This window comes from Olea europaea, chromosome 10 (assembly GCF_002742605.1).
Source record: "Olea europaea var. sylvestris chromosome 10, O_europaea_v1, whole genome shotgun sequence".
In the NCBI taxonomy this organism is placed as follows: Eukaryota; Viridiplantae; Streptophyta; class Magnoliopsida; order Lamiales; family Oleaceae; genus Olea; species Olea europaea.
Genome location: NC_036246.1, coordinates 40,235,937 through 40,251,698, shown reverse-complemented (window position 1 = coordinate 40,251,698; position 15,762 = coordinate 40,235,937). Strand labels below are relative to the sequence as shown.

Here is a 15,762-nt window from a genome sequence, read left to right as displayed (position 1 = left end):
TAGTTTGCTCCGCTAGACTACCTTCCGCCTTTTCTCGATCGCGTCGGGACGAAAGAAAATTTGATTACAATTTTGTAGAAAGCTTACAATAGAGAATTTGAATACATTGAAAGTAAATTGAACATTGATTGATGAAAACTGAACATTACAATTGATAAAGGTAGAAAATTACAATTGCAGGTGTAGGGGGCGGACACCAGTGAGCTTGAAAGATTTTTGAATGACTAATATCCCCTATAATAGCATTCTGAACAAAAACCTAAGTGACAGGAGTAGACGTTTAAAAGACGAGGAATCATACTAAACGTTTACTAATATCATAACTATTTTACAACTGAAATAACTATTACAATGAAAAGAAAATCACAACTCAAACTTGAAGTAATATTTACAATGTGCGGTCAAAGTTAGGCAAACTGCGACTGCGATAGTGTCAACAGGCTAAGTAAAGCTGCGATCCTTGACACTGAGTGTGATTTGTGGGATGTGGATTATAATATGGAGGAAGGAAATTACATAATTTTTCATTCATAAAAGTGTCCATACACTCACATGGGTGGGATCCACTCAAATATTTTATTCAAGTGGATCACATCTCATGTGAGAGTATGGACACCTTTATGGATTAAATTTTTTTTGTACAACTATATTTATTAAATAGGGTGTAAGAATGTTTTAATCTTTTTAGTGTACAAGCCCTTGTTTGATTTCCTTTATTTTCAAAATACATTTTTACCTCACTTCTTTCAAATCACACATTTTCCAATAAAATTATATTATATGTAAATTTGAAACTTTTTTTAATCCATACTCTCCATCAATTTATTATTTTAAAATACATTCTCGTAATAGAAAAGTGGTTCAAACAAGCTCTAAATCTAATTTGTTATTTTTTAGAGTAATGGGCTTAATTTTCTCATTGTGGTTTATTGAACACTTGAATGGCCCATAGTTAGACCCTGTGGGCTTAAAATCGACAAATTTGATTAGAACTCTACAAATTCCCATTCTTATAAGCCATGTAAAGCCTAATTATTGACAGAGCAATCGGAGGTGACAAGCGGCTGAGGGTTTCTGTTGCACTGATTTCTACTTCATCACCAAACTTGGACGGTAATATCAGATTTATTTGTGTAAAAACTAGCCTTATATGTTGATTACGCACTCGATTTTATTATTCTGAATGATTCAATCTTTGTTGTTTCCTGATGGTAATCTTCCTTAGCTACGATTTTCTCGACAATATCTCTCTTGGATTTTTTATGGGGTAGTTTATGGTTTCTCCCCTGCTTTAGAACTAGCTGCCTCTCAAATGTAATTGGTCAAAACCCAGGACCTAAAAAAAAAAACGATTTCGACTGCCACCAACGGCTTGGTGCCAATTCCATTTATACGTATTTATTTTTTCTTAATTTGTTTCATATTTTTAGATTTCTTCTAGTTTTGATTGCGGATTATTAATCTTGTTATCTGATTGCTGTTTTGACAAGTTACTGAGTTAGTATTTTGTTAGATTGCAATTGAATTATAATTTTTCAAGATGGTTTTTGGTTATCTATGCATGATTTTATAAAAATGTTTATTGACATGTGCGGAGGATTAATCCTTGATCCCCTATTCTTATATCCGATTCAGCGTTTTAAGACTTTGATCATGCTTTATGATGATTTGAAATAAAATTTGTTAATTTTGCGACTCTTTTTTAGAGTTGATGGAGCACGGGTCGTATCAAGATCAATCACAAGCAACATTTTCATTAACGGATGAGGATCACACACTAGCAAATTCTCTCAGATTCACTCTTAACCAAGAGTTAGTTCTACTTAAATTATTGTCCATTTTACTTGACCCCGAAAATTCGAAGTTGTCTTTATTTTATGTTTCTACATGTTATCCCAATTGTTAAAGACTGATTTTTCTAACACTTCATTTTATTAAACATTTCAACTATCTAATTTTATGTTTGTCACGATTTAAATATCCATTTTAGGCATGCATATTTTTGTTTAGTAAATAATTTGGAAGTCAAGGGTGGGTAATTCAGTGTTATTTTCTGCCTATTGCCTTCTTGTCTATCTCCATTGAAGTCTGAATGTTGCACCACGGAATCTTATAAAAAGAAAATTACTCATCAATTATATTTTTGCCGAGAGTTGTAAGTGATATTTCCTTTTTATTCGTTCTATTTCATATTAGATAATTTATGTGCGTCATGGGTTAACCAATCACATTTATATGGTAATTGATTGAACCAATTGAATTGATTAAGATGCAATTGATGTTTTCATTTCTTGTCGTGATAGGGTGAGCTGAAACTTTAATGACCTTTTTATCTGATTACATAGAGATGCACTCTCGTGCGGAAGAACATGTGCAAAATGCATTGAACTTATTTCTACATCAGATGTTGCCTTATTGATTTTTTCCCCCATGTATATGTCTATATTACAATTTCTTGCAAATGGCTTGTGTATTCGTGTTGCTTGTGTATTCGTGTTGTTGTAAGTTCAATAAATTCATTATGTAGACAACCTATTGCTCAATAACCTAGAATTATATTATGTTGCAGCCCCCGAGTAACATTTTGTGGGTACAGTATTCCGCATCCTTCTGATGCTCGTGTGAATATAAGAGTCCAGACGACTGGTAAGGTTTCCCAATCCTTTTATATTGAACATAAAATGAAGCTCTCAATTTTTTATTAACTGTATTTTCTTCTATAAGAATCCTATATCCGAATCTCATCTTGCTTTGAACAAGTTTGACTGAGGCTGGAAATGGGCACCATATGTTCGATATATGCATGTTTCTCATCCTAAGCCATACTGCCATACATGTTCTAAAGAACTGAAAATACATGTCTTGGGTGAATGTAAAAATCGTTCGACTTTATCACTCTCCTAAAAAAAAATGATCATACCACATAGCTGGCTGTTTTTAAGTAAAACTAGCAAATGTGTATGAACTAGTAGTCTTTCTTTGGTGAATGCATCAGCTTCTTGATTCAATGCAGGTGATCCAGCAAGTGAAGTGTTGAAAGATTCATGTCAGGATCTAATGCTTATCTGCCAGCATGTTAGAAGCACTTTTGATCAGGCAGTGGTCGACTTCAAGAATAAAAACAGCCTTGACGCTATGAATATTGGACCATAACAAGACTCTTTTTACCTTGAATATTTTTTAGGTAATGCAATGAACTTTTGACAAAGTTTTAATTTTATTTACGTATTATGTATTGTCAATTCTGGACTTGTATAAAGTAGGTGGGAACTTGCTTTGATTGTTCGGTTTTAGATACACTTGATAATGTGTTAATTAGAAATATTTGACTTTTATCTATTTTCTTACATTTAATGCTTAGCAATCTCTGAACCGATCTGCGAGTACCCTCTGCATAATCAATTTAGATTCAAAATTACGATCTCAAAAATAAAGACATTATATAATTTGCTTTTTGGCTGTGGCCATTGCACAAATAATTGATCCGCCATATGCAGTTTGCGAAGAAGCAAGCCACTCTATGCTCTCAACGTAAAAGATAGATGGTCACCTGATTCCCCAGACTTGAAAGTATCAATATCTTAGAAAAGGGAAAGAATCCATTGCACGGTATATTCCCTGAAGCAAGAGGGTATAGACCGAAATTTTTTGCTTATTGTGGGAAAGAGGCTTTCAACATTTAACTCCATAAACAGGCTTAACGATGAAGGGTCCCTGAGACTATAAATAAAACACTCCATCCAAGAATCTAATTACACATAGGGTAATACAACAAAATCTAGAAAAAGAGGGAGAATTACTGAATTAGTCGATCAATATAGAAGTTTGGAAAGTCTGAAGCAAAACCACAATTGAATGCCATTAATTTTTGAGAAAAAAAACTATTAGAAAGGGAATGATATGCACGCCTGAGCCAAGAACGATAAAGGTACTTTTGCGCCTCCGGGGTAGAGTCCAGTGGTGCAAAACACAGGAGTGATGTTATCTTACGCCTTACTAGCAGTCGCAGTGTGGGGATTTGATTCTTTATAGACACAGTGTACAGACAACTCTTATTCCCTGACATGTTGGGACACATCCCGTGTTTACCTCCCTCACAAAGCTCTAGGAGCGGGGTGGTGGGGGCCCTCAAGGTTGGGGTTCAATCTTCTTCTTTTTTTTTTTTTTTTTTTTTTTTTTTTTAATTTTTTTTTTTTTGAAAACAAAAATTAAAGAAGATGGACTAATTGATGCATTTGTTCAGATTTTTCCCTTTTTTTTTTCAACGAGCTAAAAAGAGGAAAAATTCACCCTTGATTGCTGTCTAGATAAATTCTTTTTGTGTTTTGTGTTGTTCAAAGGTTGTTGTGTATGAAAGGTGGTCATAGGGATTTGATGATAGAAGGGTGCGGCGTGTGTATGAATTAGATGAAAACGGCTGGTTGGAATGCTGATTTTTGGATTTGAGAATGAAATTTATTTAGCCAAAGGAAAAGAACTTGTTCTGACACCAAATTGACGTATGAGCATATTATATTGACAATGAACAATTGTAAAAAAGAAGAAAAGGAGGTACAATGAGAGAAGAATTGATGGCTGCATCCTGATATAATGCACTGAGGAGTTCGACTTCTACCAAACGTTTGATGTAATTACTACTAGGTTACAAATAAAGCTTCATTTTTTGGAACGTGCAATTGAAGATTCCTATTGTGAGTGAATAATCTGGACATTGAGCTGCGATCATCCACCTCTCCCCATCTTTTGCTGAAGGAGATCTTCTAAAATTTTGATCCAAAGTGAAAAATTTCTATCAAGCACCAAAAACTTCAACTGTTCATCATATTTTTTTTAAAAAAAAAATTAGGAAGTAACTTCATAATGGTATGGAAAGCAACAGCAATCTCTTTTGAAGAAAATCGGAACTAAACTACTATAGATCAGCAGATTGTTTTGTTTTATATTTAGGGCAATATAAAATTCAGAAAGCAAGTTGGAGACCTTTTGTACGACACTTGTCTTTTTGAAACTCTACTAAATATATTGTGATCATGGAATGAAATGGAAGTATAGAGAAAATTTGGTATCTTTACTTTTATGATATGATGAGGGAAAATAAGAATATATTCTTTCTTTTAATTGTCTTTCCTTGATGAATTCACCAAAGAAATAAATAAATGGAGCGAAAATGTAACTCGCCTATCTCTTACAGCCAGTCTTAGCAACGTGTAAATGCCATTACGCTTAATTCAAGTCAAACGAAATGAACATAGTTTGACTTAGAAAACGTGACTAGTAATCTGAAGAACACAGCGTTTCATCTTTCTTCCGCACCGAAAAATGGGCGACTGTATCAGGTGAGAAATTGCCCTTATTGTGCTTTGATAAATGCCTAAGACCGGCAGAATGGTATGTGATGGATATCGAGCGAATAACGGATGATAGTTTCAATACCGGAACAGGTTGTTGGAGTCGAAGCGGTGGCAGAGTGGGGTGGGGGTCTGCTTATACCTTTATCTGTTGCCAGACTACAAAATTCACTTTGTTTAATTCATTACATTGCCACCAAATTTGTAAAAAACATCGCAATTCACTCAAAACTCACATTGTATTCCATTATTTCACAACAATTGTACGTAGACATTAAACAATCTCAATTCAGTACGCTCCTTTTTCTCGAATTCACTTTCCGGGGACAAAGTTTGTGGCATAGGCCCATGCATTGTTGTTGACAGGGTCTGCAAGGTGGTCGGCAAGGTTCTCTAACGGTCCTTTTCCGGTAACAATGGCCTGAACGAAGAACCCGAACATGGAGAACATGGCCAACCTGCCGTTCTTGATTTCCTTCACCTTAAGCTCGGCGAATGCCTCTGGGTCGTCAGCAAGACCCAACGGGTCGAAGCTTCCACCGGGGTAAAGTGGGTCTACTACCTCACCTAGTGGCCCTCCAGCAACCCGGTAGCCCTCAACAGCTCCCATCAAGATGACTTGGCAAGCCCAGATGGCCAAGATGCTCTGAGCATGGATCAAGCTGGGATTACCCAAATAGTCAAGTCCACCTTCGCTAAAGATCTGGGATCCAGCCTTGAACCATACAGCCTCACCAAATTTGACACCGTTGCGTGCCAAGAGCTCAGGGAAGACACATCCAAGAGCTCCAAGCATGGCCCACCTACAGTGTATCACCTCGAGCTCACGGTTCTTGGCGAAAGTTTCTGGGTCAGCTGAGAGCCCAGCAGTGTCCCAACCGTAGTCACCGGGGAACTCGCCAGTCAAGTAGCTCGGGGGCTCACCGGAGAATGGTCCCAAGTATTTAACACGGTCGGGACCGTACCATGGGCTACCAGACGAAACTGGCTTAGAAGCAGTTTTCCTCATCGAGACTCTTCCATTGCCGGTAATATCGGAGGCAGACGGTGAGAGCTTCACAGCTGTTCCGGCGAACGATGGAGAAGAAAGAGCCATTGTAGAGGCCGCCATGGTGAGAAATTAATGTTGAAGCACAAGGATGTGATTTACAAAGTTTGTTGGTGATGAATGTGCATGTGGGCGTGACAGTTTTTTATAGGCAAGAGTAGTGGCTTCTCTTATCTTCACGAAATCTGTATCTGTGTTTTAATTGGTGTTTCAAGATTCTAATTTTGTTGCTTCTGAGTAAACTTGGCAATCTGCAGTCCATCAGTTTTTCAGGATTTTTTTAGCACTGATAACTACATTGATATTTTGGATTATTGCAATCAAATCTATTTCATATGTGAAAAATTGAAATTCCCATTATATTACCGGGTTAGAGGGTACTAGACTCGATAGGCAAAAATCGTCAATATTTTTGGTTTGCACATTGAAATGATTTGATATGGTTTGAATTTTAACACAAATCATTTTAAATTGTTTTATTGAACTGTTTTCATTCCAAAGGTACTAGACAAACAAGTTATTCTTAGACAAGTTAAGTCAACTCATTGAGCACTGAGATACATAATTTGAAGCCCGAACTAGAAGAGGCTTTCTTTAAATTGTGCAAATCATTAAAGGCAGAGGGACGGGACCATCCCCTCCAATAGGGGGGCGCCTTGTTTTTGGCCCTGTCCAAAAAGCAAGATTCTTGTGCAAATAGCCTTGTATAAATAGTTCTTATATAAGCCCGACATTGTAAGTGTCCATTATATCAAGTCACATTTAAATCAACATTGTCACATTTATAGCATCAAACCTACAAAAATAAGCATCCAGTCAAAGTGCCAAACTTTGCTAGTGAATGAATCCGAGGATCTTCAATTTGAAATAATCTTTATCTTCTCACCAGTTTAATGTCAAACTTCATACTTCGTGTGTGTCCGAACCAAATTCATTCCATAAAATATATTACAAATAGTCAGACATGGTTTAATGTCAAATATCATGCTTCATGTGTGAGCATGTCCTAAGCTTTATTCCCGAAGACCCGAAACGACCTTTCTATGATTTCACTACCACCGTGCTCGGGCTTGCCATTGGCCTCGGGTTTCGACATTTGTTCGAGCTTATCTCTTTGCATGACTCTGGCATTTCATAGGAGGTCTTCCGGAAATATCCTCGGGTTATATGAACTAAGCGAAAAAGTTATGTCCTCGAATCTTTCCCTTGAACAAACCCAAAAACCATTTCACTAAACCTAAAAGGATTTCTAAGTCCCTGGGATCCTAACCCTGTCCAAATACCTCAACCCAAGGCTCCTATACCTAAGGGGACAATATGGTAATATATTACCATAAAGTTATGATTGACCTTGCAATTATAGTACAAGTTCAACACCTCTTTCAAGTAAGACTTTGAAATAAGGATGTTCAACTAATATAGTTTTACTATAAATGTACTACCCACCTCTATAAATATAGAGTTTCAATTCATTATTCAGATATGTTTTTACATTCAATTTATAGCCTTATACTTATATTTTCTCCTCTCGCTAACTTAAGTATCGAAGAGTTTGTTCCAAGTATCGAAGATTCTGTTTGTATGCTTCTTTTGTCTTTGATGTGGTCGCTTTTTGCATATCCTCGAGGTGTTCTTCCCAAGGACTCACATGTGCCTGCTCATCACATGTTGGTCATTGAGTCTTCGGGCTAAAGGTGTCATCAGGATGAAATCCTTGAGGACTAATACTAGGCCTCCACGAGATTTGATTGGCAATGCCTTCAAGATAAGTCCTCGGGAAGGTCTTCTTGACGCCCAAGGCATGCAAATGCTCTAGTACTTTCCTTCACTTAGTTTCAGACACCTTTCTGCTTATGTCCAAAAGAAGTCCTACTCATTAAAGATTTTAATCTGACTCAAACACCTCAACTCAAGACTCCTACATCTAAAAGGACTCTATCCCAACTATATCACCTAAATTACGAGTGGTCTTGTAATTGTAGTACGAATAAAATACCCCTCCCAAGTAGGACTCTTTGAAATAAGGATATCCAACTAATTTAGTCCTATCGGGAGTGCACTACTTAATCCTACTAGGAGTGCATTACCTACCTCTATAAATACAAAGGTTTGAATCATTATTCATGTACGTCTTTATATACAATTTCAGCATATATCTTTTCGCACAAATTCCCTCTTTGACTTAAGCATCGGAGGGGGGACGAGAGCACCTTGTTGCCTTTGTTTCGGGTGTCAGAAGACCTTGTTCGTACTCTTTCTCAGTCCTCACATGTGATTAGTGAGAATTCCACTTCAGTTTGCAACACAATTCGAATGGAGTGAACACGCTCATAATTAATTGCAGTAAACAAAGATATAGAATTTCAAAAAGAAGAAATTTGTGACTAGGCGTATCAATACAAATTTTTTTATTGCAATCACTGCAGTATTGTTGCTCTCAAATTTTGTGGCAAACCGAAGATTGGGGACATCCATGTAATAAGCATTTGGCACAAAAAAATGCAGAAATTATCCTAGCTCTCAAAATTTCGATGTACAGACGAGGAAATCACATATATTTTCAAATCTAGTGATGGAGTTTTGTTAGAGATACAGAATGAAAGCCGGAATCATGAAGAGAAATATGTTAATATTAAATAATTCAATTCAAATACGGCAATATGAGTTAATAAAGATTTTCAAACAAAACTTATGAGAGATCAAGAGGTCTGACCGATAATCGTAGGATTGTGATGTCAGTTTTTGGGATGATTTTTTGAAAACAGTATTTTTGAAATTACAGAAGGAATGGTGAAAATGAGATTTGGGAGGCACTTAGTGCTTGTTTGATAGGGATTTTGATAATTGATTTTTTGATCCTTAGAAAGAAAGTGAATCCTACATGTGAGAGAAAAATTCAAAAATGACGATTGAAATGGTAAAATAACGTTAAAAAAATTGATTTTAATCAACTTTTAAACCCTACCAAACAAGCTCTCAATTTCCATCTACAAAAATTATGTTAAACGAGAACATCTTCTCAGTAAGACAGTCCATAAAATATGTTCACAGGCCCACGTAAAGAAAAAGCCCAGTCCAAAATCAATTCAGCACTAGCGCTTCTTTATCTACCGCACTTAAATTTTTATCTGTAGGTTCAAGTATTTCAGATATTATGTTTACCAGGATTGGAACGGAACAGAGAATAAAGTACAAGATGAGGAGAGGGTCCATATATTTTGAGAACGATGAAAGGAATCTAAAGCTTGAAATTGATTTCCCCATCCTCAGTAGACACGATAAATACTTCTTAAAGTACAATGGAATTTAAGATATCTCGAATAGGGTGGGATTTTGACGAGATCTGAAGAGCATACTTGATACGAGAAGAAAAATGGAACATCTCAATTTCTTATTGTAGCACTAAGAGAATGTAATAAATATTCCTTGAAGCGTGGTATTTTCAAATTCGGCAAATCTATTACATGAATAGAGGCTGCCTTGTTAACAAGGAAGGTTTACGTAAACATCTAAAGTCTGATACAAATTCAACAGTTTTTGCAATGTTTACAAAGACAGGATGCTTGATGGCAAGCTTTATACAAAATACTAGTATATTTGGCTCAACAGCAGATAAATTCACAATTTGCCCATTACATAAGAAGAAACCTTGAGAATAATGTACAGAGATGATACATAGATAGTTGAGACCACCAGCTAAAGTACACTTCTATTCATCAAAGTCCGAATCATCCTTGAGCTCATCAAAATCCCCAGTTTCCTGCAAAAAATTGTTCTTGTTATTAGAAAATTGCTGATATATAGACTTCCAGCTCCATACAAGTGGCATAAAGACACGAGAGAAAAATGGCATGCAGAGAATATCACCTTTCTTTTCTCGAACTCTGCCACAGCTCTATCAAACTCCGCTCGCTTTTCTGTAGCAATGTCATAGTATTGCACCTTTTCCTGCAATAAGCAAATCAAAAGTCCAAAGAAAAAATTGCAACTTGTCATTAGACTTGCAACCTATGATGCTCAGACACCGGTGTAGGTATCGTATGCAGGTATATATCTATTAGGAGTCAAATCTTCCTCATTACAAAAATTAAGATATGGGAATACGTTAAAAAAGGATCCGAGATTCCGAATTTTGGATACAAGTACATGGATACTACTAACAATTTTTTTTAAATGATGGAACAACGCAAAAATAACGACGAGAAAAATGGTTCAATTAAAGCAAATAACCACAATATTAAATTAATTTGTAAACAAATTAACTAATATTGGTTGTTAAAAAATGAACTCATAGTTTATTTTGTTTATCAACTCTGATAAATCAATTTAAAAAATTGGATTATAATTTGAAATCAATTTAAATTCAAAGTAAAAATAAATTCTTTTCCAAAACATGAAGAAAAAATCAATTTCAACATCTTATATATTATTTAAAAATAATTATAGAAATAAATTTAAATTTAATACCTAAAAAAGATATATCACTAAATCATTTTAATTACACATAATAATAATAATAATAATAATAAAAACCACTATGCAGAAATAAACTCAAATTAAATTAAATACAAAAATTAACTCATTACCTACATCCATTGGACTTCACAAGAGCCCATTTAACACACACTCATTAACCCAATCCATTGGACTGCTCAAGAGCCTATTTAACCCCTCTAAAAATCATCGTCTTCCCTGATTCACCATCTTCCCCAACTCTCTCTCTCTCTCTCTCCTGCCAGACGAAAGTCAGAGAAGCAAGACACCTTCCACCATCTTCTCCCTTTTGTTGTCGTGTCTGAGTGTAAAACAAAGAATCCGATCCATATCCCATATCAGTATCCGTGTCATATCGTACCGATATGTATACTTCTCCATTTTTTGGATAGTCCAAGCATCACGCTTGAAACAACCCTCGAGCTTATTTACATTATAGTCTTGAATATCCCAAGATTCTTTCAAGGATGACAACGAAATAGGATGGGGGTAGGGGTCGGCTATTTTCATCCCCCGCCTATCGAGTATTTTTGTCTCCTTGTTCTACCCCCATATTCGATTAAGGAAGGGTGGGGAGATCCCCTGCCCTATTTATTAATTTTTCGTTTCTTTTTTATTTTTTTAATGTTTTAGTTGGTGAAAATCATTATGTCTTTTCAAATTGTAGAAAAAAATCACGTTTTCTCAAAAAATTATGAAGATTATTTTCTTTTTGTATGGTAAAAAACTTGGATATTGATATGAACTTTAAACGAGGCAAGGACCATGTTCCCTATATCCGCCCGTCCCCGGTCCCATCTCCACTGTGTACCCGATCAGGCAGGAAATTCCTGTCCCACTTGTTACGGGGCCCACGGGTATTAGGTATAATGGGTTTTTCTGCCATCCCTAGATTATCTAGATTCAAAAAATTGGGCAACTGAGACATTCACCTCTACAGACCAGAAATAACATGACATCAAATCAAATGAAATTCTAAAATCATCTTTCCCAACTAGCCTGACCTTCTCGTTCCCAAAACCATATGAGTGTTGGAGCTAATGCATGCAGACTACTTTCTGAAAGACAGGACAGGAAATGAGAAGTCATACTACAACTTTAAGCACCCCCATTTGTAATTTAAGCTCTCAAAAATGTATCAATATGATATGTATAATATATTTGGCAATTTGGCATGTTATGAGGGTTGTTCTATTTAGGTAGCAAGTTAAAAGGCACTGTTGTGCTAAAGAGGTCAAATCTATTTTGAGTCACACAGTAATATCCTTCTAGTTGTCATAGTAACACAAACTGTGCAGTAATTTAGATGGCCCTGCCATCATAAAAAACCAATATTGTTTATTCATTTTGAATTTTTGGGCGGAAACAACACCATGAGGTGGGTAGAAAGAACCTAAATTAAAAGTAGAAGTGAAATATAGCATGGCACACTTAATTGAAATCCACAAACATCATATGTCATTGTCTTCCACTTCTCCCCGCAGGCCTTGCCAACCTGCACCGTTAGAGGATAGCAAAATTTCAGAAGCAAAGAGAGTAAAATGAATATTATCAGTAATCCAGATTCAGCAAATACGAGCAAAGGCTAACTGTAGATCATATCAAGTTTATTACAAACATACATCGCGCATTGACTTGACATCTGGATTCCGTTCTTGGTATTCCTTACGAAAATCCTCCCTACGGAAAAGATTATTTAAATTCTGTTAACAGATTAGAAAATCATAGCAGATATAGGAGAAATTTTATTCATACATAAAACACCAAATATTAACCTCTAACAGTGCTTCAATTTTGATGTAGGAGATATCAATTGCAACTATAGAATCATAAAATAATTTGAACCCTGGTAAAATGTTAAAAGTAAAGAGACCATTTCTACATCCATAAAGAACAATTGAAAAACAGAGAAGTCGAATTTTTTCCGCATTCAAGTTATTGTCTTATTCAATCAAACTCAATGTTTTCAAATTAAAAATGAAAAGAAAATAAAAATCATCGCTGCAACAGAAACTTGATACTTAAATATAGAATTAATCGAACAAGAAACAAAGGTTAAGAAATAGAAGACATACAAGTAGTAGAAGAAAGCCGTTGGGGGTTTTTTTGGCTTCATTGCGTTAATTTTTGCAGCCTGTTTCTTAGAAACCAATGTTTTGGGCTTCTTTCTGGATTTCTTCGTCTTTTCAGATGTTGTTACTCTCAGCGCCATTTTCCTGGAATAAATTTTCAAAAAGAGAATTCGTAAGGAAAATGGAGTTCATATGTATCAAAATTGGGGGCGGGGGGAAGGGGGAGGAATGAAACCATATGAGCGAAGTGAAAAGTTTTCTTTCTTTTTCTTTTTGGGTTTACCCGTCGGTTTGTTCCTTAGGGCTTTCGGTGGAAGCAGAAGTTGAAGAAGAATTTCTAGACCTTGACGTTCTTCTCCTCGCCATTTCTTGAGGCTGTTGGTGGAGACGCCGCGTGGGTTCAGCTACTCGTGGAGAAATGTGGCTGATTAGCCAGTCGTTTGGGATTGAGAGAACTTTCAAAAGATTTAACCAGGTGGGTTTCAATTGGATCCTCAACTTTAATTTATTCCAAATTAGTTTCTAACTTTATTCTTTTTCTACGTTGATCCGTGAACTATAGGTTAGTTTCATTTTCAAAATTAATCATTTAAGTTATAGACGGTGCTTTTATCGTGCTTTAGGATTAGGTTAAATAACTACAATTCTACAAATTTATAATTAGTCTTATGATATGAAAAATCCTTTAGGGACTAATTTAAAATTAGGAAGTGTTATTGTACACAATGGTATACACAAAGCATTACACCTGCCTCACCTGAATAAGGGTCCACACACAGTAAAATATTTGTGGACTCCCCTCCATATGAGCGGGGTGTAATTTATTGTGTACATCAAAAGGTATGCACATAGAATAATCTTTTAAAATTTAGTACAAACTTCATTCACGATAGGTGAAATTATCCCCTTTTCAAGCACGTTCTGTATATTAACGAAAGCCATATATAAGCGAGTTAATTGTTTCAATGGTCACTGAATTTAGATCAAAGTTTTGATTGGTCATTGAAATTTAAAATGTTGAGTTTTGGTGACTGAATTTAGATCAATGTCTTCGAATGCTTGCTGAAATTTAAAATATCAAGTTTTGACCACTGAATTTAAGAATATGTCGTACGTTACTCACTAACATAACTATTGAACATTGAAAAATATCGAGTTTATAATGAGTAATGTACAGCATTTTTCAAATTTCATTGAGTAATGTGCAACATTTTTTAAAGTTCAATTGTGACATTTTAAACTTTAGTAAGCAATTGAAGACATGGACTTAAGTTCAATATCCAAAACTCGATATTTTAAGCCTCCGTGATCAATCAAAGAACCTAAGTTAAGTGACCATTGGAATAATTAACTCCTACGGTCACTGAAATTAGGTCTATATCTTTGATTGGCTATTGAACTTTAAAATGTCGAGTGCCACTGAACTTTGAAAAATATCGAGTTTTGGTCACAGAACTTAGGTCTATGTCTTTGATTGGCCACTGAAGTTTAAAATGTCGATTTTTGGTTACTGAACATAGGTCAATGTCTTCGATTGCTCACTGAACTTAGATTCATGTCTTAGATTGCTCATTAAAATTTAAAATGTCGAGTTTTGGCTACTGAACTTTGAAATATGTCGTACGTTACTCACTAGCATAACTGTTGAGTTTGAAAAATATTGAGTTTACAGTGAATAATATACAATATTTTTTAAAGTTTAGTGTCTTCGATTACTCACTGAACTTAGATTCATGTCTTAGATTGCTCATTAAAATTTAAAATGTCGAGTTTTGGTTATTGAACTTTGAAATATGTCGTACGTTACTCACTAGCAAAACTGTTAGACTTTGTTAAATATTGAGTTTACAGTGAATAATATACAATATTTTTTAAAGTTCAGTGAGTAATGTACAATATTTTTCAAAGTTCAGTGAGTAATATACAACATTTTTTCAAAGTTCAGTGGTCAAAACTCAACATTTTAAACTTCAGTGATCAAAACTCGACATTTTTCAAAGTTCAGTGGCAAAAACTTGACATTTTAAACTTCAATAGCCAATCAAAGACATAGATCTAAGTTCAATGACCAAAACTCGACATTTTAAAGTTTAGTGGTCAATCAAAGATATGGACCTAAGTTCAGTGACCATTGAAACAATTAACCCGATGTCTCCCCATCCTCATTGCGACAATGTTCTTATTGAAACTAGCCGTCCACTACCATGCATGCTCTCCACTCCGTCGCTTTCTATCCCTTCCCTCTGTAAGCCAACCTCCACCCCTCACACATTATTCCCTTCTAGCAACAATGCCAAACCTCCCACTTCGTACTCCCAAAAGCCCCCATTCTGCATTTCTGTATCCGCATCTGCGGCTTCGAGACCGACCCAAAGAAGCTTGTAGTCATCACGGGTATGGGGCTTGTCTCCATCTTCGGCAATGACATCGATGCTTACTAATACTATGAGAAGCTACTCGCGGGCGAGAGTGGAATCACTCACATAAACTGCTTTGACGTGTCCAAATTCCCCGCTCGCTTCGGTGGACAGATTCGAGGATTCAAATCGAAAGATTACATTGATAAGAAGAATGATAGGAGGCTCGACGATTGCTTGAGATACTGTAATGTCGCTGGGAAGAAAGCTCTTGAGCGTGATAGACTCGAGAAGGTATGTGTAATTCACAAGCTTAATTGAGCTCAAGTTTGATTTTTGTCGAGGTTTAGTAGTTTAGTGCTGTATTGAAGTATTATTCGTTATTAGTTTTTACTGATTGCTTAACGCTGATAGATTCAACAAAGCATGTGAAGTTTACATTC

At 35.7% G+C, this 15,762-nt stretch overlaps 3 protein-coding genes across 3 annotated transcripts; 1 reads left to right on the top strand and 2 right to left on the bottom strand.

Annotated features, from left to right (window-relative positions):
- Positions 1–997: 997 nt before the first annotated feature.
- On the top strand, positions 998–3,339 carry LOC111402247 (DNA-directed RNA polymerases I and III subunit RPAC2-like). Its single transcript, XM_023030413.1, has 4 exons — positions 998–1,113; positions 1,707–1,812; positions 2,570–2,646; positions 3,014–3,339. Exons 2-4 carry the CDS (start codon positions 1,712–1,714, stop codon positions 3,151–3,153), a joined length of 318 nt encoding a protein of 105 aa, XP_022886181.1. The 5' UTR covers positions 998–1,113; positions 1,707–1,711; the 3' UTR covers positions 3,154–3,339.
- Positions 3,340–5,508: 2,169 nt separating this feature from the next.
- LOC111402246 (chlorophyll a-b binding protein 21, chloroplastic-like) lies at positions 5,509–6,523 on the bottom strand. Its single transcript, XM_023030412.1, has one exon. It carries the CDS (start codon positions 6,457–6,459, stop codon positions 5,662–5,664), a length of 798 nt encoding a protein of 265 aa, XP_022886180.1. The 5' UTR covers positions 6,460–6,523; the 3' UTR covers positions 5,509–5,661.
- Positions 6,524–9,768: 3,245 nt separating this feature from the next.
- LOC111402244 (high mobility group B protein 14) lies at positions 9,769–13,417 on the bottom strand. Its single transcript, XM_023030411.1, has 6 exons — positions 13,246–13,417; positions 12,966–13,106; positions 12,513–12,570; positions 12,341–12,385; positions 10,264–10,344; positions 9,769–10,156 (listed from the first exon to the last, which is right to left on the bottom strand). Exons 1-6 carry the CDS (start codon positions 13,326–13,328, stop codon positions 10,106–10,108), a joined length of 459 nt encoding a protein of 152 aa, XP_022886179.1. The 5' UTR covers positions 13,329–13,417; the 3' UTR covers positions 9,769–10,105.
- Between the last annotated feature and the right edge of the window lie 2,345 nt (positions 13,418–15,762).